This window comes from Podarcis raffonei, chromosome 17, assembly GCF_027172205.1.
Source record: "Podarcis raffonei isolate rPodRaf1 chromosome 17, rPodRaf1.pri, whole genome shotgun sequence".
In the NCBI taxonomy this organism is placed as follows: Eukaryota; Metazoa; Chordata; class Lepidosauria; order Squamata; family Lacertidae; genus Podarcis; species Podarcis raffonei.
The window spans coordinates 39,280,160-39,301,296 of record NC_070618.1 but is presented as its reverse complement, the minus strand read 5'-3'; the positions used below and the strand labels follow the sequence as shown (position 1 = coordinate 39,301,296).

At 48.1% G+C, this 21,137-nt stretch overlaps 2 protein-coding genes across 4 annotated transcripts; one reads left to right on the top strand and one right to left on the bottom strand.

Annotated features, from left to right (window-relative positions):
- Nucleotides 1-321: 321 nt before the first annotated feature.
- Nucleotides 322-9,882, top strand: EMD (emerin). 3 transcript variants are annotated; one of them, XM_053371023.1, is made up of 10 exons: nt 336-418; nt 1,803-1,850; nt 2,513-2,602; nt 3,921-4,013; nt 4,106-4,186; nt 4,472-4,555; nt 5,160-5,240; nt 7,153-7,256; nt 7,384-7,436; nt 9,227-9,882. In XM_053371023.1, exons 3-10 carry the CDS (start codon nt 2,521-2,523, stop codon nt 9,480-9,482), a joined length of 834 nt encoding a protein of 277 aa, XP_053226998.1. In that variant the 5' UTR covers nt 336-418; nt 1,803-1,850; nt 2,513-2,520; the 3' UTR covers nt 9,483-9,882. The 3 variants fall into 3 exon arrangements, with proteins under 3 accessions (XP_053226997.1, XP_053226998.1, XP_053226996.1); XM_053371022.1 differs by lacking the exon at nt 1,803-1,850 and having other exon boundaries at nt 322-418; XM_053371021.1 differs by lacking the exon at nt 336-418 and having other exon boundaries at nt 1,538-1,850.
- LOC128405358 (uncharacterized) lies at nt 9,722-20,305 on the bottom strand. The gene is made up of 4 exons (XM_053371887.1): nt 19,990-20,305; nt 19,054-19,186; nt 10,688-10,826; nt 9,722-10,539 (listed from the first exon to the last, which is right to left on the bottom strand). The coding sequence occupies exons 1-4, from the start codon at nt 20,303-20,305 to the stop codon at nt 10,258-10,260; spliced, it is 870 nt and encodes a 289-aa protein (XP_053227862.1). The 3' UTR covers nt 9,722-10,257.
- Between the last annotated feature and the right edge of the window lie 832 nt (nt 20,306-21,137).

Genomic DNA, 21,137 nt, shown 5'->3' with positions numbered 1-21,137 from the left:
CATTGCTAGATGAGGGGCTTGTCTCCCCTTCTCCCCCAAACTGCGCTGCAGTGAACCAGCCCAGAGTCCCGCTTGCCACGGCGAGGAGAGACTCCTCACGTCAAGATCCCCGGGGCGTCCGGCTTCGTGCGCCCCGCTGCAGGCAAGCGGGTTCAGCTCCCGAGGCAAGGGCGCCGCGAGGGCCGGGAGGCGGCGGGCGTCTCCTCTCCGGCGGGCGGCCTCTCCATTGCCGGGCCCACAGCTGCCGGCGGGCTGGCAAGCGGCCCGAGGGAAGGGCGCGCGACGGAGGCCCGCCCCGGAGCCGGGCGGGGTCCGAGGAGCAGGGCGGCGAGGCGGGCGCGGCGAGGCGAGATCCCGCCTGAGTCACTCGGCAATGGTGCCCGGCCCAGCGCGCCCCTAGCAGCAGCAGCAGCAGCAGGTAGGGCGCGGCGCCCCCGCTTCGCCTTCCTCGCGTCTTTCCCTCGGGCGGCTTCCCCCTGGCCGCTCCCCGCCCGCCGAGCGCCCTTCGGCCGGCCGTGGCCGGATTCGGCGGCTGCCCGGGCGGGCGGGCGGGCGAGGCCTTTCTCCCGAGGAGGCTCGCTGCCTGTCGCCAGGCGGGCGAAGCGCGGAGAGCGAGGGGCGCCGGGGCCTGTCGGAGGGAGCGCGAGAGGGGCTCGGGCTGAAGGCTTGGCAGCGCCAAGGCCGAGCGGGGCCTCTCGCTCGCTCGCCGCCCCTTCGGGCGAGCCGCGCCGGGATGGAGCACGTGTGGCGCGGCGGGCGCTGCGCTCCCTCCCCGCTCCGAGTGCTCTTCGCCGCGGAGCGGGGCGTCGCGGCCGCCGCCCGCTCGCACGCTCCCCAGCCGCGTCGCCCCCGTCGGCTTGGCCGCCTCAGTCCCGCGGCCTTGACTTTGGGAAACTTGGCCGCGGTCGCTTGACGCTCCTCCCTCGGCCGTGGCGTTCCGGCTAAGGGATGCTCCGCGCGCTGCTCGGGACTGGAGCCCCGCCAGGCCTCTTTCCTGGGAGCGATACCCGAGTTCCGCGGCCCTTTGGCGGCGCCTCGCCCTCGCGGCCCCCGGCTTTGCCAGGCTGCCGGTCTTGAGAAACACCGGGCACCTGCCCGCCTCCAGCCTCCGTCTCCGCCTGCGCTTCCTGCTGAACTGCCTCCCCCATTCCGGGGCGAACATGTGCAGCTGGGAGGAGTTCAGGGCTTTGCCTGCATGTAGCTCATTCTGCTTCAAATTTATGTAGTCTGGATTGATACGGCAAATATTCTCTTGTGTTACCTTCCCCACCTTCAGCTGCTCCCATTTTTTAAAAGAGGAGACCATTCATATTGTACCTTATTCAGTACCAAAAGTTTAAAATCACTTAAAATGTTTACGTATTTTAAAAAGAGAGTTGTAATATTTGTAAAATTTCCACTATTATGTATAAAATGTGTATCAAACTCCCAGGCGGCCGCTGGAAATAGGCTTCTGGGACAGGTCCCCTTTCCTGCCTGGAGAGATGAACAAGGGGCCAGGTGACACATCCACCTATCCAGTACAGTACCAGGCAAACAGGAGAATTGAATCTGGCATCCACTTCCACATACTTTGAATTTTTGCAGAAACATTTAGGAAAAAATATTTTTATATGTTTCTACAGCATTTAAAATTAGCAGGGCTTAAAAATGTGTGTGGGTGTTTGTATATGTACATGTGTGTGCGAAATCTTAATCTGGATATTTTCCCAGTTCAGTTTTTTAAAGAAAAATAATAATTGAAAATCACATATTTAGTATTAAAGCCATCTGGATGTGCCTGAAATGTATTCTATCTGCAGCCAGTTCTACAAGAGCAGGAGGAGGTCAGTCCCCTTTCTCACCACCTGGTGAGCAGTTGGGAAATTACATGCCCTTTCTATAGACTTTGGCAACTGTTCATTTGCAAGGTCAATAAACTGCTTTTGCTTCAAATCACATTGCCCTGCCCTGCCCAACCCATTAGCAATCAATCGCTTGTAAGTGTTAAGAGCTCTTGCTGAGGCAGTGCTGCCTTTGGGGCCTCTCTCACCTCTCTTGGGACAGTGGAGAAAAAAAGCACTTAATTTTCCATAGTTTCTCGTGTCACATTCCCCTCACAATCCCTTTTATTGGATACTGGATGCACAGAGCAATCCTAGGAATGTTTACTAGTAAGTCCCATTGAGTTCCATGGAAGTTAATTCTCTGTGAACTGTGTTTAGGATTGCAGACTATTTTTGTTTCCCTGCCTTAGTTCATTCTTACGTAGTTGGTTTTGTGAGTGCCTGACTTCGTTTTGCCCACTTCACTGAAATCATCCCCACTTATGAAACTGTTCTTTGTGCGGAACCTGTCACAATCTCATTTGTTACCAGCTTGCATTTTGTTTCAGGGTGAATTGTTTTAATTGCTGGTGTAGTTTTAAAAAAATATATTTATATCTATTTATTTCCTCTTAAAATCATGGCATGAAGAGTACTGTGTGTAACTCTCCCTTCATGCTCCCCCAACCCCATTCTGTATTTTCTAGGTAGCACCATGGAGGCGTATGAAGGTTTGACAGATAAAGAGCTTATTGCCCGTTTGAAGAAATACAGCATCCCACACGGGCCTCTTGTTGGTATGGACTCTAGCACTACACCTGTCTCTCTCAGGGGAATGAAATAGATTTGCAATTGGAGCTTAGAAAGGGAAAACTCAGTAAGCCAGGCCTACAGCTTACATATAAAGTGTAAACAGGGGAATCTGTTAGAGTGGACAGATGAAAAAGAGAATTGGACTGAGCAGACAATAGTAAAGAATGGTAAAGAAGGTGGATTCTGCATGTGCTGTTGTGGGAAATGAGAGACAGATGCCAGGGCTTCTCCACCTGGGAAAGTAACCCATCTAGGAGAAGGAAATCTCTGATCCTAAACCTCCACTGCCTTGTGGGACATCTTCAGGAGAAGAAAAGGCTAAAGAATAAATCCTAAACCAATCTGGAGTAGAGTCCCGAAGATGGTTGGATGGCACCGTGTACGCCCTCCTTCCGGCAACTCCTGCAGCCAAGCTGGTGCCAAACATATTGTTCCGCTTTCCTTTGGGACTGGGCAGGTTTGCACCCCAGGTTTGCTGCTAACACACCAATTGTCTTCTCCCCACCCCCCTTTTAGGCGCACTCCATTGTCTCTCGAGATAGATGCCAACAAGGGGAGGGGTTTTCAGCTTTACGTACCGAAATTCCCTCTTGTATGCTGAATTTGTAAAGATGTAGTAGCCTAGTCTTGTCTTGGATCAGGCCACCCAGGGCTTTTTTTTCAGCTGGAACTTGCCGGAACTCAGTTGCGGCACCTCTCACGTGGGCGCCATTGCCATTATAAGAGAACAAGGTTCCAACACCTTTTTTTTCTAGAAAAAAAGCCACCCAAAAGCCTGCCTTCGACATAGCAGAAGGGAACAGTGGGTAAGGGAAGGTGGTTCCTTCCTGTCACACACCATCCTGTCCAGCTCTTTATTCTGAGTATGGCTAAGTTGGAGAGAGAGGTGTCTGGAAGAATGGAGCGTACGATGGGGAGAATTCACCATGTCCTCCTTTTAAAAATCAATAATCACCAGCCCGTGCTTTCAAGGGGACTAAGAAAAGCAGCCACAAAGAACAAATGTCGGAGCCTTTATCTTGCCTGGTTTGTCCCTTAACATTAGAAGATAGAATGGAGGGAGAAGAAAGCTGCCAAAGTGGATAATTGTTTTGAAAAAACCTTGTTGGTTAACTGAGGTATTTGCATGCCATCAATATTGCCGTGATCCTCAAGCAGCAGAGGGTGTGTGGAAAAGGCTGCAAGGTCAGGTGGGCTTTTGAAGTGGGCAGCTGTTTGAAAGAGGCATGAGTGAGAGTCTTGTGGGAGCAGTAAACTTTTGTCATCTAGGAGTTAACCTCCAGCTTGGATTCTGTCCTTCAGGATCAACCCGGAAACTTTATGAAAAGAAAGTCTATGAATACGAGACTGAGCGTAGAAAGCGTCCTTCACCTGGAAAAGGATCACTGTCCACAGGTGAGAATAATTGGGGGGGGGGACAGGGAAAGGTACCCCTGTCAGACACTTGTCCTAATGCCCCTCCTTCCCATGTGTTTTTACAAATGTAGAGCCATCCACCAGCGAAAGCTACATCCGAGAGACCTTTGTGAGTCCTCAGAGCAGGCCAAACCTCAACTATGGGCGAGAAGGTGAGATGTTTTAGAAATAACTCCTGAATTTCCAGTAAAACAGAAAGCCGGTTTGTAGGGAGGAATTTAGGGACCATTAGAGCATCAATCTAGGAGATGTGGGGAGCAAAAAGGGTAGCTTTGTCAGGGTGGAATATCATCATCACTAAGGGGATCATCTCTTCAGGGGAGATCAGGGCAGGGCAGCATAGCCTGGGTGTGTTGTCAGTTTTCTAGTACTTTTGGGGAACAAAGGACAACTGCTGCCACCAAACCAAACTCTCCAATTCATTTTGCCCCTCCCAGCTCTTGGCTCTACAAGGACTTACGTAACAGAAAACTATGACTCTCCAGGATCCAAGGAATACTATTCTGAGTATATAAATGAAGGTAGGGGGCTCCACTGGTCTCCACATTCAAGTCTTGCTTTCTGAAAATACAGTAATTAAAATTGTTAAGCCAAACGGTTTATATTGTCTCAGCTTGGCTTCAGTATCTCATACGTAGACTAAGATTAGTCATTTATTTCATTTCATAAAATTTATATACTACTTGATTATAAAAAAGCCCTTCAAAGCGGTTTACAAAGCGAAATCCTATGAAAATTAACTTTAAGCTAGTCTAGGATCTCTTGTCCCAATGATTTGTTGATGGGACAAAGTGCAACTAAGTCTCGGTGAATTTAGGTGAGCAGTTTTGATTTTGCAGTGTTCCGACAGTCTGGGTTAGCTGTGACAAGGAAGGCACGCCCTGTAAAAATCAACATTCTGCACCTCAAACAGATTAATCTGCAATCCATATAATGTGAGTGCAGAAATACAGTGTGCTGAAGCCTATTCTGCTGCCTGCTGTTGCTGCCTGTCTCCCACTCTCCCCATTAACATTTCCCCACAGCCACAAAGCCTAGAAATCTCATTTTTAACAAAGCAATGAAATCTAATAGGAGAGGAAAACCCTTTTGCTAAATATCTTCCCCCACCCTGTCCTTCCCTAGATTCCAGTCCCACCAGGTCCTACCTGAGTGAAAATTACCGTTTGCCTCGCCATGAAGGACGCTCCACATATGCGACTGAAGGTAGGAAAGACGGGGGGCTAGAGAAACCAGCCATGTAGAATCAGAGCTGAAGCATAGGGGTGGGGAACCCTCTTTGCCCTGTCAGGCCAGATCCTTATCTGCCCCCACCTCCCACACGCCAACCATGACAGGTGGGTGGGACAACCCAGCTGTCAGTCACTTAACAGCATTTTGCCATTGGAAGACTAAACAGATGGGCAGCTGGCAGAGGAGTGGGATAACCCAAGTCCCTTGCACAGCACTTCCCAAACATCCAGTAATTGTTGGGTGCTTGGGGAGTGCTGTGCAGGGGCTTTGCTAGTGCTATGGGGCTCACTTTCTGCAGGAGTTGGCTACCCCAGTAGTTTCCAACTTTTTCAGACCCAGGATCCACTTTTACCCATTGCATTTGGGGACCCATTTCTGATTTTTTTTACCATGTATTTATATGGTGGTAATTCTGCTGTTATTGTGACCCAACTACCAGCTGAAGACCAGAAGGCTACATCATCTAGTGGGCTTGAATTCAGTCCATCAGCTGATACTATACTTAGCACTACACTCCATCTCAGGAAGGGGGAGCCTTTTTCAGGCTGCAGGCCACATTCGCTAACCGCCTGCTAGTGGTGGTTAAGGCCAATGCAAAAGTGGGTGCAACCAGCACCTGACACACAGGCTCTCTCACTCCCCAGCAATTAGGCTTGGTTTTTTTTTTTTTTAGCTTTTTAATCGCTGGCAGGGAGCAGGGTGACCCTTTTGAAGACTGCTGCTTCCCTTTCCAGCTGCAGTTCCCATGAAGATCGCAGAAATCTCTTTGAAGATTCCCCACCTTCATTGCAGCAATTAATCTTGAATCCGGCCTCCACTTGAAGATCTTTTCCCAAGCCTAATTGCTGCATGGAGTTTGACCAAATGGGAGGTTGCAGCACATAGGGAGGGTTAATCCTTCCTAGGTGTGATACACCTGTTAAGGAATTGAGCTTTACTGTCCTGAACTGTCCGTGTATCATATGGGAATGTATACGTTTGCTTCTAAGGCCCTAAACATCAAGAAAAAGGGACCTGTCACTGCTGATGTGATGAACTGCACGTTGCTCATCTGAGGGTTGGAGATTCCTGAAACATGTAAAGGGAAGGGTCTGTGATTGAAATGGGGAGCTTCTAAAAACAGATGGAACCAGGAGGGTCTTCCAATCAGGGAGGTCACACATGATATACAAAAGTTTGCTGAGCCTGGTAGGAAGCAGCAAAGGCCTCTTTGGGATCTCAGAATGATAAGAAGAAACGGGATTGCTGGGGATACGGGCAATGCAAGGGAAAAGGCTGCAACCCATAAATAGGGATTCTCCTGAGAACCTGGTGAGTTTTAGGGTCTGAATAAGTTAGGGATAGAGGGTTGCATTAATCCACTTTGGATTTAGGTTTGCTCCAAAGGGAATATTTTTAGTTTCTCTAATTCGGGGTAGTTGCATTTCTTTCATTGTGATATTTGCACATTCTAAATTCAATATGTCTCCATTTTAGTAAATTTATCTCTGGTTTCATAAACCTGTGTGGTCTCAGCTTAATGTAAACACCTTGATGCCTATAGCAACAACTTCCGCTTCCTAAGGATGCAACAGAGAGACCCCAGGGAAATTATGGAGACTGTTTGATAAGGGGCAGCCTGGCAAATAATCTCTTATCTGGTGGCAACAAGAACCTCAAATGGGAGAAGGGTGGGTGCAAGCAGAGGGGGTACATTCTCTGTTGTGGCCAGGTCTCCCTTCCCCAGGTAGCACAGCACTCACGAGAGCTGGGATGTGGCTATCACAACCCCCTGGAAAAATGCTGTTGCACTATTGGCTGGGGAGATCTCCTGGCCCGCCCTTCCCCATCCCTTCTCTTGCCTGTTCCATCTAATGGCTTTGTTTTTTGTCTTTGTTTCCCCCAGACTGGGATGCCAATTCTTCTGAGAAGTCCACATCTTCCTACCAGAGTTACGTGTCATCGTTGACCAGTGGAGCACGTCCAGAGGCACCAAGTGCCCGCCAACCAGTAGGTTGTTCCTCACCTTTGTGGCAAGAACAAGGAAGCTACCCACGCTGGGCTTACATCCAATTCACCCAGGGAAGGGTCCCTTCATAGCTGCCCTGTGCTGATGGGCATCTGTCTATCTTTTCAGATTGCAGAGCCGTATCCCTACAATTCTAGCCAGAAGGATGTCCCATCTGTGAGGTAAGCAGGGATAATGCAGAGGGACCTGCAGGAAACAATATTCCAGGCAGAGCTGGTGGTGGAGCGAGATGCTTGGCCCCTTGCTGAGGCAGACGTGGCCCATGCTGGATGGATGCTCAGTCTCAGTATTCCCCCCCCCCTTCCTGGGTCTGGCACCACCTTCTAGCCAGGAGATGGCTTTCCTACAGGTTTAGGGCTCAAGCTTATTCTCAGGCTACTAAGGAGTTCTGGAACCTAAATTGGCTCTAGACATAAAACTAGGGGTGGTCACAGGACTGGCTAAATGTGGTGCTACCAAGTGCCCAGAGGTGAGCCTGCTGCCTCAGGCAGTGGATGCCAAGCCCTGTAATTGTCATCATCAGCATGAGAGCTGGGAGGGATCTTGGAGGACATTCAGCCTAATTCCGGGCTCAGTGCAGGATCTGCAATGCCAGAAGCAACTATAGCCATCGCTGGCAGGTGGCCATCTAGCCCCTGGCCACCCCCAGTGAAGGAAAGGCCACTGGCTCTCGATGTAGCCCATTCCATGGTTAAACAACACTTTCCATTAGGAAGTTTCTCTTAATAGTTAGACCAAAATCTGCTTGCTTTCCATTTCCACCCATTGGTTCTAATCCTGTCTTCTGGAGCGACTGAGAACTAGTTATATAATGATAATAAAAGTTTAGCATCTGTGTGGTGCTTTCCGGAGTTTCAAAACACTTTGCACATATTTATCTTCTGTATCCCTTACAACTGCTCTGTAAGGTAGCCAGAATGATTGTGGCCATATCACAGGGGATGGGTGGGGAGAGGGGGAAAGGGCTTGCTTTGGGCAGACACGATATTAGAATGAGGGAGTCTAGATTCATTGCTCAGGTGATAGAGCCACTGTGCTACACCAGTTCTCAGCAGGAAGGACCTTTGCAGAACAATTCACCAGGGTGTTCTCTTGTATGAGATCCACTGAAACAAACTGGAGCTGGGAAACAGCATTACTGTGCTCTGAAGCGCTTCTTAATTTCACTGAGACTTAATCCATGGATAGTGCCTCATATTAATTAGTGATAAGGAAGTTTTGCTTTTGGCAGTTGCCCAAATCTGTCATTGCACAATGGTTTGCTGAAACACTGTTGTCTGTTTTGTCAATGCCACAGCAGGGCACTACCTAGGAAGAACAGCACTTGCTAATGCTTTCCAGTTCAACCTAGCCCTAGAGTGGCCTCTTGCATTCGCTATAGAAGGCTTCCCCACTGGCTGGGTACAAGGAAGGGGAGATGTGTAGAAGGAGCAGAAAGGAGACATACCCAGACTTGTGGCTAGAATTGCTAGCCACTTACAAATGTGAAAAGAGAGGGGTCATTGGCAGACATGGGGCCATTGCCCTTTGGAAAGTTGACGTATGCGGTGGGTACCATGACAATCTGTATTAGGGAGACTTTAATTTATGCAGTCTTGCATAAATTAGGTCCTGCCAACCTAGCAGTTTGAAAGCACCCCTAAATGCAAGTAGATAAATAGGGACCGCTTTATAGCGGGAAGGTAAATAGCGTTTCCGTGTGCGGCGCTGGTGCTGGCTCGCCAGATGCAGCTTCGTCACGCTGGCCACGTGACCCGGAAGTGTCTTCGGACAGTGCCGGCTCCCGGCCTCTTGAGCGAGATGAGCGCGCAACCCTAGAGTCGGTCACGACTGGCCCGTATGGGCAGGGGTACCTTTACCTTTAATTTATGCAGGGTGGGTGGGGCTCATGCTAAGCCCTAGTGGAAGGTGGCAGGAATGATCTCTCTCTACTCTGGAATTGCCTTTTCAGGGACAGCAGTTCCTACCAAAGCATCTTCTACCGGAAATCACCTGGCTTGTCCACTCTGGGGGTGGAGCCACGCCGTGCCATCCATCCCGAGCGCCAGACCCAAGCAGCAGAAGGGGCCACAGGGACAAAACGTTACCTGCCCTTATGGCCCCAGCTCTTCCTCTTTGTGTTGCTGGCTGGCTTCTTGGCCTTCATCTACTTTTTCCTTCAGGGCGGTGCTGATGACAACCCTTTTGTGAAGTTTCTTCAGCAGTGAGGCCTCAGCTATGGGGGCACATTGTACACCTAGGCTGTCTCCTCAAAAAGAGCCTGGGATATCTCTCTCAGGCTGTCACTAAGTGCCTTCTTGTTTGTAACCCCCAAGTGGAGGGTAGAATAGAGGGGCTGAAAGATGGAGGTATCCTATCAACCTCCCCAAATCATGGCAGCTCCCCACCTCCCTTGTCAAACTTCAGCTAGCTTAATCTGGAGTATTTTTAATCTGCTATTTTTGTAACTTGTGCTTTATTAATTGGGCATGGGTGGCTATTTCACATGAGCGGGAAAGAGAAATGAGGGGATATATGTAGCTTATCAATAGCTTTTTCTTTAAACATGTGTGCAAACATGAAATATCCAATAAACCCTACGAAGGGTTTTGTTTTTGTATTTTTAAAGATTGTGTCTTTCATTTTTATCTCTATGTGGACAATCACTAATTCACCTTTTCCATTGTCACTGCTGCTTCTTATTCCTCCCTTCCCTCAGATGAAGTAGCAGGTCACTCTCTAAAACTGCAGGTAACAAGCAGCGAGACTTTCTGTTTAAGAGGGCTTTTATTAACTGATTGACAAGTGGTGTGGAGAAGTGGGATCCAGATCAGAGCAACCCCTTGCCCCTTCCCTTTCAGGTTATTCCAGCTCTTGGGTGCAGTACAGGCCGAACCATTTAGGACAAAGGCTGCTGTGGTGTTGCCTCTCCAGCTCTAGAGCAGAAGGGAGCCATAATGTGCCTGGTCATATCAGTGACAAGTGTGGTGGGAGGCAGGAAGCTCATGTGTTGGCAAGGGGAGCTGAGGAGAGACTCAAGCCCTTTAGGGAACCCTGAAGCTGTGGGGCTGGAGGCTTGGGGACCACAGATGAGCGTGTGGCTGAGATCCTGAAGGGCTGCCGATTAGTGAGATGAGGGCGCAGGAAGGGGCTGGATGTTGGGGGAGGGGCTGCACGTAGAGGAGGGGAATCTCGTGGATAGTGTGTCCTTCGTAGGTTTTCCCGGACCTGGATGAACTCTGGTTGGTTCCCAACCGTATCACCTGTTTCTTCCTGTTGCTGGTTCTGTAGACAAAAAAAACCCCTGTTTCTCTGAGGTGCTTCTGAGTGAACCATAGAGAAGACACACACCATGGCAGTGCTGGCAAGTGGCCTTTCAGGAGATGCAGGGAGCCACATCCAGACAGCCACAGTCACATTCTCTGGGTGTTACCTGTTCCCGCCTTTGCTGCCAGCGCAGCAGCTCTTGCTCCAGGGACGGCTGCTCCATGCCACTTTCCACCCCGTCCCGGCGCCGGTTCCAGTGCTCCAGCACCTGCAGCAGCTCTGGCTTAGAACGAAGGCTCAGGCCTCTGAGAGGAGGGAAGTCAAAACAAGACAGCAGTAAATTGCCCCTTCCCACCCTCAGCAGCTCATTCCCTAATGTCTGTGGCAACCACCTGCCAACCTACTTTGCCTTCACTGAGCCAAGTAACAAATTCAGGGCTTAAGCCAGTGCTACTGAATTAAGAGGGTGTAAGATGACTTCAACCATCTAAGGATCCCTGTAAAGCTAACAGGGTTGTGTGTTAATTTTCCTAATCTACTCTCCACAACATTGGCCTGGGGTTGTTGCATTACTCTGGGCAGCTCAGTAAGTTACAAAGTACAAGTGTAACCCACACAGTTCTGGTGGGAAAGCCAAAGCAGGAGCAGTCTGGCATAGTAAAACCATAGTATTTTATTTACAAACTGACGGTTCTCCCATTTTTAATGATGTCAGTACACAACACCTTCAGAAGCAGCCCGGCTCCCTTTGCCAAAAGGCAGAGAGTAAAAAGGATTTTAGATTTTCAGCTGCTTAGGCATTGATATATATATATAATACATTGGGCTTCTGTCTCAATGAAACTACAATTTCCAGGTTTATTTGAAGAAAGTCCAAAGGATAGTGTGATTTTTGTGCTTAAACCCTTGCCTGGTAGCCACAGGCAACAAGGCATCTCATTACAGGCGAGCAAGTAGATTTGAGTTTGCCCTTCAGAGTACACACAGAGAATTTGGGGGAATGTGGTGCGTTGGAATTCTTAGAAACAAACACTATAATGTGAGCACTCCTGCAACCTAAATATACTAAATATCCAATTTGGACTCTCTTTAAGTCTTTCTGATGATGGGATCTCACCCAGTAGTTCCTTAAACTTACTAAAAGCACCCTTTTTAAAGTCCAGAGTGCATGTCCAACTATGCTATGGACTTTAAGAAGGCTGGTTTCAAAAATGGGAGTTTCTTAAAGGTGAAATAATGAAGACACAATGGCAGATAAGTCTAACAATAAAGAAAAATGAGAGGCACCTAAAGAAACCTGTGTGACTGCTTAAGGAGCTTAGAGGTGAGCTGAGGTTTAAGAAGGGCATGTACAGAAATGGAAGAAAGGGGAAATCACAGATGCGGCTGCAGGGAGAACGACAGGCAAGCCAAACCTCAGAATGAGATCAGGCTTGCAAGAGGGTAAAGATATCAAAAAGGTTTCTTCAGCTATGCTCAAAGCAAGTGGAAGAGCAAGCAAGTAAGGGGTCCTCTGCATGGAGAAGTGCCATTGGGAGCAGAGGCATAGCATGGGGGGACCAGGGGGCTGTGGCTCTGGGCACACAATTTTGAGGGGGCACAATCAGGTGCCCCCAGCATGGAGCCCTGGCAGCCGAGGTGTGGCAGCAGGCAGATTGGTCTAGTGGACAGAAGAAACATGGTTGATAAAGATAGATTACCAAGATGGCGTCGTTAGTGGAAGCATTGACTTGAGCTCCGCATCAGTTGTGCAGTTTTTATTAGTTTTATCAGCTTTTATCAGCCTCAGTATTTTATCTTATCTACAACATTTGGCAGCTTTTCCTTAACTAATATATTCACAAAGCTTGAGTTAAAAGTCTTAGAGAAAGTCCTGGAAAGTCTCAGAGAAAGCCTTAATTAGCTCCAGCTCGACTCAATCTACTAACTACTTATCAGCAGGAGTGGAGATTAATTGCTCTATTTTGGGAGGGTGCTGAGCTTTCCGATTTACAGCAGAAATTAGTAGCAACTGCATCTCCAGGAAAATGACTAGGAGAAAGAAGCGACCGGTCTCATCTCCACAAGTGAGCCCATAGTAGAAGTGCAAGCAGAGTAAACTGGATGATTTCATAAGAGCACAGAATTCAGAACCTACCACATCCAATAGAGCACATTCCCAGGTAGGTGGGAACACTTTAATGGGTGGAGATCACCCAGGGGAGAATGCTGAGACGAGCGCCCATGAACTATCCCATGAACTATCAGAGGGGGCGGAAATACTCGCAGACCACTGCTGACTGCCAGAACAGTGGAGGAAATCAACAGCAAATTATAAAAGGCAACGTCTCTTTTGACTGGGTTGGTGCTTCTGGCGACCAGAAATAGCTCCCTCAATTCTAAAGACTCCCCACAGACACAGGATGATTCGCTGACATTGATTCCATCTTTGTAATGGGTAGAGCACTTTAAGGCGGTTTTCTTTGATGACTGTATTCCACCTGATAGTCAAGACCATACCACTTTTACTTTGGGGGATGAGTGGCCCCCTGTCTCCATCACTGAAGTTATAACTTTAATTGACCAGATGAAAGCAGGAAAGGCTGCTGGCCCTGATGCTATTCCATCTGACTTGATCAAAGCCAAGCCAGAGTGGTGGGCTCCAATACTGGAGGAACTATTCACTATGATAGATAGATCTGGTATCATACCTAACTCATGGCAGCAATCTATAATTATCCCAATCTTTAAAAAGGGTGACAAGAAGCTGCCATCCAATTATCAGCCAGTAAGTCTACTGTCAAACATCAGGAAATGGTATGCTAAACATCTGTTAAATAAACTAACTACTTGGATTGATGAAAATAACATCATAGGTCCAGAGCAGGCAGAGTTCAGGTCAGGGAAATCTATTTTACACAACTGTTTGGTGTTATCTCATTTAGCCACTAAATGCACGCGGCTTCAAAAAGAATGTCTTTATGTGGCCTTACTTGATATCAAGGCTGCTTTTGACACTGTTGACAGGGGGCTGTTATGGTCCAAATTGGAGACAATGGGCCTAGAACCTAAATTACTTGATCAAAAAGCTTTACACAAAGAACACCTGTTGCATAAGAACAACACCAGGGAATGTAATGACAGATCCTGTCATCATAAATGGAGGAGTAAAGCAGGGCTCTCCCTCTTTTTAATCTTTTTCTTAACGACCTCGCTTCTTTACTAAAACAGGTGGATGCCCACAGCCCAAAACTCAATGCATCAAGCATTCCCATCCTTCTATACACTAATGATATGATTTTGCTTTCACGGAAAAGAATTGGCCTAAAACGTTTGTTAAATTCCTGTATTGACTATCCGTCCAGAATGAAATTGTGCATGAACTTTGATAAAAGCAAAATAATGGTTTTTGGGAATTAATGCAAAAGCTATAGCTGGGTATTTGGTGGAAAACCCATCCAGCAGGTATTCAGATTCAACTACCTGGGAATCACATTCCATCATAGACTTCTATGGTCGTCGCACCGTGCAATGGCGGTGAATGCCAGTAAGATGTCTATGCAGGCCACAATGCGTTTCTTTATAACAAGAGGTAATTTGCATATCCCCTCTGCCCTCAAGGTCTCCAATGCCAAAGTTACAGCTCAATTGCTCTATGGAATTCCAGTCTGGCTGCCAGGGTTTACCCAGCTGGTAGAACGAGTGCAGGCAGCTTTCCCTTTTAAGATTTTTGCTGTCCCACGCTGTGTACCCTATGCAGCCTTGTGTCTAGAGGGAGGTCAACACAAGGTAGAGACCATAGCCTGGGAGATTTCTTACATGCTGGTTAAACATCTGCCTCACAACAGATAAAGATCCTCTCCCTAGTGAAGTTTTGCTAGATCCCTTTCTTTCCCCGGGGCTACAACAGTTTAACATAAAGGTACAGCAACTTGGGTTGTTAGTGGAATTTTTGCAATTGATGTCCCCACCATCTGCCAAGGCTAAAATAAAAACTAGGTTGTGGGACAATGAATGTCCCACTACAAGAAAGAAGATTCCACCTAAACATTAGGAAGAACTTCCTGACAGTAAGAGCTGTTCGACAGTGGAATTTGCTGCCAAGGAGTGTGGTGGAGTCTCCTTCTTTGGAGGTCTTTAAGCAGAGGCTTGACAACCATATGTCAGGAGTGCTCTGATGGTGTTTCCTGCTTGGCAGGGGGTTGGACTCGATGGCCCTTGTGGTCTCTTCCAACTCTATGATTCTATGATTCTATGAATGCCAGGAACTAAAAGCAGTAGCAGCAGCAGAGAAAACATGTTCCCCTCTTAACTGTCAGCTTTCTTGGGCATATGAAATTAACCACAATTTATCTTGAATTTTTGCTTAATCCTCAAAAAGAAGGGCATTTTCGCTGCCAGGTTTAATTCAAATCCTTCAAACTTCATATGGGGAAGGTTCTCGGGAATGGTGGAAGGAGAAAGAATTTGCCCATGTGAAGACCATCAGGTGGGAACTCTGACACATATGGTTCTTAAATGTAAACTATATGTTGATCTCTGCCAGTAGTTCCTAGATCAACTCTGCATCCCCAGGTGGAAACCAGAGTTAGAGGTCATACATTTTCTATTACTGGGGAATAATCAGGAGCTCACCAAGTTAGTGGCTAAATATCTTTATCTGGTTTTTTGGCACTCAAACACATTGCAGACGTCTGATCTCCCTGGAGACCTAGAGATGTAATGTTAGCCTGCTTTGCCTCTTTCATTTGACTAATGTTTTGTGTCACTGGGAAGGTGGGAATTCTGTATTGATTTGCTATGGATGTTTGTATGTGATGCCAATAAAAGGTTTGATGATGATGATAGTTGATAAATCACTTTGATAAATTATAGGGGAAATCAAGGGGAATAAAAAATATGGGGACAGAATAATGAGATTTTGGCTGATTAACATTCTATCATTTTTTAATGATAAAATGTCACAACAGTGTGACGTGGCAGCTAAAAAAGCCAATGCAATTCTGGGCTGCATCAATAGGAGTATAGCATCTAGATCAAGGGAAGTAATAGTGCCACTGTATTCTGCTCTGGTCAGACCTCACCTGGAGTACTGTGTCCAGTTCTGGGCACCACAGTTCAAGAAGGACACTGACAAACTGGAACGTGTCCAGAGGAGGGCAACCAAAATGGTCAAAGGCCTGGAAACGATGCCTTATGAGGAACGGCTAAGGGAGCTGGGCATGTTTAGCCTGGAGAAGAGGAGGTTAAGGGGTGATATGATAGCCATGTTCAAATATATAAAAGGATGTCACACAGAGGAGGGAGAAAGGTTGTTTTCTGCTGCTCCAGAGAAGCGGACACGGAGCAATGGATCCAAACTACAAGAAAGAAGATTCCACCTAAACATTAGGAAGAACTTCCTGACAGTAAGAGCTGTTCGACAGTGGAATTTGCTGCCAAGGAGTGTGGTGGAGTCTCCTTCTTTGGAGGTCTTTAAGCAGAGGCTTGACAACCATATGTCAGGAGTGCTCTGATGGTGTTTCCTGCTTGGCAGGGGGTTGAACTTGATGGCCCTTGTGGTCTCTTCCAACTCTATGATTCTATGATTCTATGAAATGTGTTTGTTGGAGAACTGGTTATTTGTTTTTGTTTTATCATGTGTTTTGTATTCTCATTTTGTATTTTTATATTATGAACCACCCTCAGATCTTGCGATGAAGGGTGGTATACAAATTTAATCAGTACTCTTTTTTAGAAAAGAAATTATGAAAACAACACAAAAATGCATTGCATATATTATGAGAAAGTGCATGCAAAAATGTGTACATAAGGCAAAATTGAATATAAAAGTTGTTTATTAGGATAAATTCACACTAAAATGTTGAAGGAATTTTCATGAGGATTTATTTTGTTTTATTTTACTTGAAAATTTCTGAAGACATGTGGATGACTGAATGTAAGGTCAGAAGAATGTGAGACCAGAAATGGACAGATTCCTCCATCTCCCTCACTGCCTGCCCCCAATTGCTTTGAGGAGCAATTTCCCCATTATCAGAGTTGGCTTGAGGGAGTGGTGGGCTTTGCTTTCTGTGGGCAGAGCAGAGCCCCCACCCCCCCACCCCTGCTGCGGACACCTGCAAAGCTGCCCTGTCCTGGCCCCAGAAGTAGGCCAATGAGCAGGGCCAGGAAAAGCAGCTCCCGGGTGACGCTCGGCTTGGCTGGAGGCCAGCAGAGGAAGGAAAGGCGACACCTGCAGCCTCTTGGGCTGGGGATACGAATCAGGTTACAAAGAGAATCCTGAGCAGAAGGATGGCGATCACTCAGGTAGGTGGGTGGAAGAGGATAGTGCCACAGTTTTCTCCAGCTTGGCAGTGGGCATGAATTGTGCAGCAAGAGTGGGGCAGCACATTCAGAGCTGGCATTATTATCAGGGACAGGGTGGTGCAGGGGCTAGAATCTCAGTCTAAGACACGGGAGGCCACAATCTGCACCAGGGCATGGAGCTCACTGGGTGACCTTGCGCCCATCCCTGTCTCTCGCCCTAACCTGCCTCATGGGATCATTATGAGGATAAAACGGGGGGGGGGAGCCATGTATGCTACCTTGAGCTTCTTGGAGGAAAGGTGGAATATTAAAGTAATAAACAAAAATTATTATCAAGTGGAGCTCTCTCTCTGTGTAGACACAATATTTTATCTGTGTCCATTCCCACTTAGTTCTCTCACATAAACACATTCATGAGAGAATGTGAGAGGAATTATGTAGATGTATGTATATAATTATTTACTCACATTTACACTATTCACACATAGGGTAACAATTAACAAATATTTCCGCAATGCTGTTGATTTCTGCCTCTGCTAAACCTCTTCCCATCCTTCCAGAATTACTTACACACACAAAGAAAAAGGCAAAAATGTAAAAGCAAATAGAAGAACCAGAACCTAGTAATGGACGTGCATGTGAGCATCAGTAAGATAGCAGGGAAAATAAACATTAGACTCTCCATAACTCTTTGGTTACTGAGTCAGGCTGCAATTCTATACCCACTTATCAGAGAGAAAAGCCCCTTTGAACTCAATGGGGCTTAACTTCTGGCTAGATTGGTATAGGATTTTGCTTTTAAACTAGTATTATTATTAAAAAGTAATAATCCAGATACCCTAAAATATAATGGGGGGGGAATCAGCTCTTTTTAATAATCACAAGCACAGCCCACATTCCATGCAGCCATCCATTAATTGCTAGAAGGAGTAAAAGAGTTTTCCCTGGCATTAGAATCCTAAAAGTGGAGTTGGAAGGGACCTTGAAGCTCATCTAGTCCAGCCCCCTGGAAGGCAGGAATCTTTTGCCCAATGTGGGGCTCAAACCCAGAAGCCTGAGATTTAAAGTCTCCTGCTCTGCCAACATCCTTGAGTGGAACCTGTTCTGCTGTGTTACTGAGTAGCTCAAGAAGACCCTCAAAAAGTGGGCAAATATTTGGAAAAACTGAGGACTGTGGTCCATCATACTAAGGCCCTCTAGCACTTATGGTTTGAGCCGGTTCCCACCCTGCGCCCCCCAATTCTGTCACATAAAGAAAACAGCCTGCTTCTAGGGTGTTACACCTCCAACGTAATTTAAATAAAGTCCACTTAGATATTGTTTATTGCTACAATAAAGCCCCCACAACTTCTCCTTTAACTTTACATGGTGAGAGAGAAGCTGTCACCTAAATAACAAATATGCAAATATGCTTGGAATGGACTAACACAGCACCAACTTTGTTAGGGCCATTACCCCATGAGCTGCAAGCCCAAAATTGGGTACACTCTCCTCATTCCTAGAAAAATACAATTTTTTATGTTTCTCTCTCAAAATGGGAAACATGAATATGCACAAACTGTTCACATTAGGAAAAGAGGTGAAGTATCATTGTTTGAGTTAATACCTCACACATTTCTCTCACTGATAGATAAACTAGGGTGATACTTGTGAAGCTTCAGAATACTTTTTCTCACTAGTTTACAGATACATAGGAAATATTATTAATAACAGAGGCCAGCACTTCAACCCAGAATAAACTAGGACAGTTTTATTGTATGTGTATAACTCTGTTTGCAGAATGCTGTCCAAATTTACTTTTATTTATTTTTAAAGTCATGAAATGGCATAGAAAAACGGGAGTGGGGGAGGCACTGGTGTTGCCCATCGCTAACACCAAAGCCACAGGTGTTCCTGACACCTCCACAAAGTGGGTCTAGATGGCAAAAACCATTGCAACAGGCAGACCAGCAGTGGAGACAGGGAGGGGGAGGAGAGAGCAATTTTCTGAGCAACAAGATACTGCGTTTGGAGTGCTGGAAAATGGATTTCCTTGATAAAGGATCTCTGGCTTCCTCTCAACAAGCTATACATTTAAGGTTGCAAGAAAGAAACACAGTCACCTGGAAAGGCCTTAAGAGGGATTGGAACAAAGCTGAAAGAACCCAGAGGTGTGGGTTGTTCTGCCCAGCAACCAGCACAGACCCACTGGAAAGACACTCAAGAAACGCGAAAGAGCGAGAGCAGGCCGGGAGCTTCTAGCCATACTTGCGATGGGTGAACAATAGCTCTCGATGCAGCTGCTGCTGGTTCCGAGGGCCTTTGGCAGGGCTTGTGGCCCGCGAAGAAGCGGCAGTCTGGCCCTCAGCACCCTTGGCTGGGCTTTCTGAACGTGCAGCAGCTGGAAGGAGCAGAGAAGAAGAAGAAGAGGAGGATTAATGCCTCGCAGTTGGAGGGGGAGGCCGGCTGCAACTCCTGCTGGAACACAGCTGTCAACCTTCCCCTTTTTTTTGCGGGAAATTCCCTTATTCCAGCGCCGTTTCCCGCTGCTTCCCAGATTGTTAGACATCCCGCGACAGGGGAGGCTGCTGATCCCTTATTTTCAAATCCGAAAGTTGACAGCTATGTTCTGGAAAGGGGCCTCTTCTTCCCCCGCCTGCTCAGGTCCCGGGGTCCCTGCTGGGGGCATGGGGGGTCCAGGAGGGAGAGGAAGGGGGGTCGGTGCACAGGAGCTGGAGAAGAAATGGCGTGAGGCAGGATTAGGGCAGCTTTGCCCCGTCCTCAAATTCCTTTCCCAATCTTCAGCCACGTTGGTTTTAGATTAGGGCTTGTCAATTCAATTCAATATTTTTAGGTGATTAATCCTCCGTCCTTTCCCCGACCACTCTCTCAACTGCGGTGTCTTTTTGAATAGTTAGAAAGGACTTCTTTCATTTCCTATTTCAGCCGCACACCAGAAACATCTTTAGCCTCCACCAGCTAACAGATCTGGAGGCGGGTGATTGCGGCTTGTTCCCCCCAGGAAATAAAAGGAACAGGCCCTTCCTACTTTCACTTCTGCTCATGAGTTTTTCCATTTCCCCCGAGGAAGCCCCGCGAACTTCAAGGCGCTCCGGATGCGCGGCTTCTGCGCGGACGGCGGAGCTGCGCTCTCTCTCTCTCTCTCTGGCCCGGCGCCCCAGCCCAGGATCCCGCCGCCCTCACCTGCTGCTTCCAGGCGCCGGATCCAGTTGCCCGCGGTGTCCCGCTGCCAGGTCACGCCGCCGACCCCTCGCCGCTCCCCGGCTCCCGCCACCTCCCCGGCCCGGAGGCCGCGTGGCCCAGCCGCCGCCATCCGCCCGCGGCCAATGCGCCGCTCGCTCCCCGGCCGGCCGCCGGCTGGCCGCTCTGCCCTGCCTCCGCCCGCGCGCGCCCGCCGAGGGAAACTGGATCTGGCGCTCGCCGCCGCCGAGCCCGCGCTCCGGCCCTCGCCCCCCTCGGCGGCTCCAGGCCGGGGGCCGGCGCAGAGCTGGAGGGGCATCGGGCGCCCCCCCGGGGGGGGGAGAGCCAGGCAGCCGGCGAAGAACCCCCACCCAGCGCCCAGGCCCCAGCGCGGCCTTTCCGCCGGGCGCTGCTCCGGCGCCCCTTTCTCCAGCCCGCAGGCAGCAGGTTGGCACAGAGACCTCGGCCCGGGCGAGCAGAAGGAGCTCGAAGGACTTGGAGACAAAGCAGATGAGACTGGGAAAACCAAGGGAAACCAAGAACTAATAAAATGAGTTTCAGTAAGCAAAAGTGTAAGGTTCTAGAAATAGTCAGGAATAAGCAGCTGAACCAATATAATATGAGGGACACCTGGCTTGCCTGAAGTACATGTGAAAAGGATCTAGGGGTCTTGGTGGACCACAAGCTGAACATGAGGCAACAGGGTGATGCAGCTGCAAAAAAGCTAATGCTATTCTAGGCTGCATCAACAGGCGTCTAGTGTCCAGATCAAGGGAAGTCATAGTCCCACTATGATTCTATTCTGTCTTGCTCAAAACATACCTGGAATCCTGTGTCCAATTCTGGGCACCACAATTTAAGGAGAATATTGACAAGCTGGAATGTGGGCAGAGGGGGGCAACCAAGATGATCAAGAATCTGGAAACCATGCCTTATGAGAAATGCTTGAAGGAGCTGGGTATGTTTAGCATGGAAAAGAGGAGATATGATAGCCAATTTCCAATACAGTGGTACCTCGGGTTAAGAACTTAATTCGTTCTGGAGGTCTGTTCTTAACCTGAAACTGCTCTTAACCTGAAGCACCACTTTAGCTAATGGGGCCTCCCGCTGCTGCCATGCTGCCACTGTGCAATTTCTGTTCTCATCCTGAA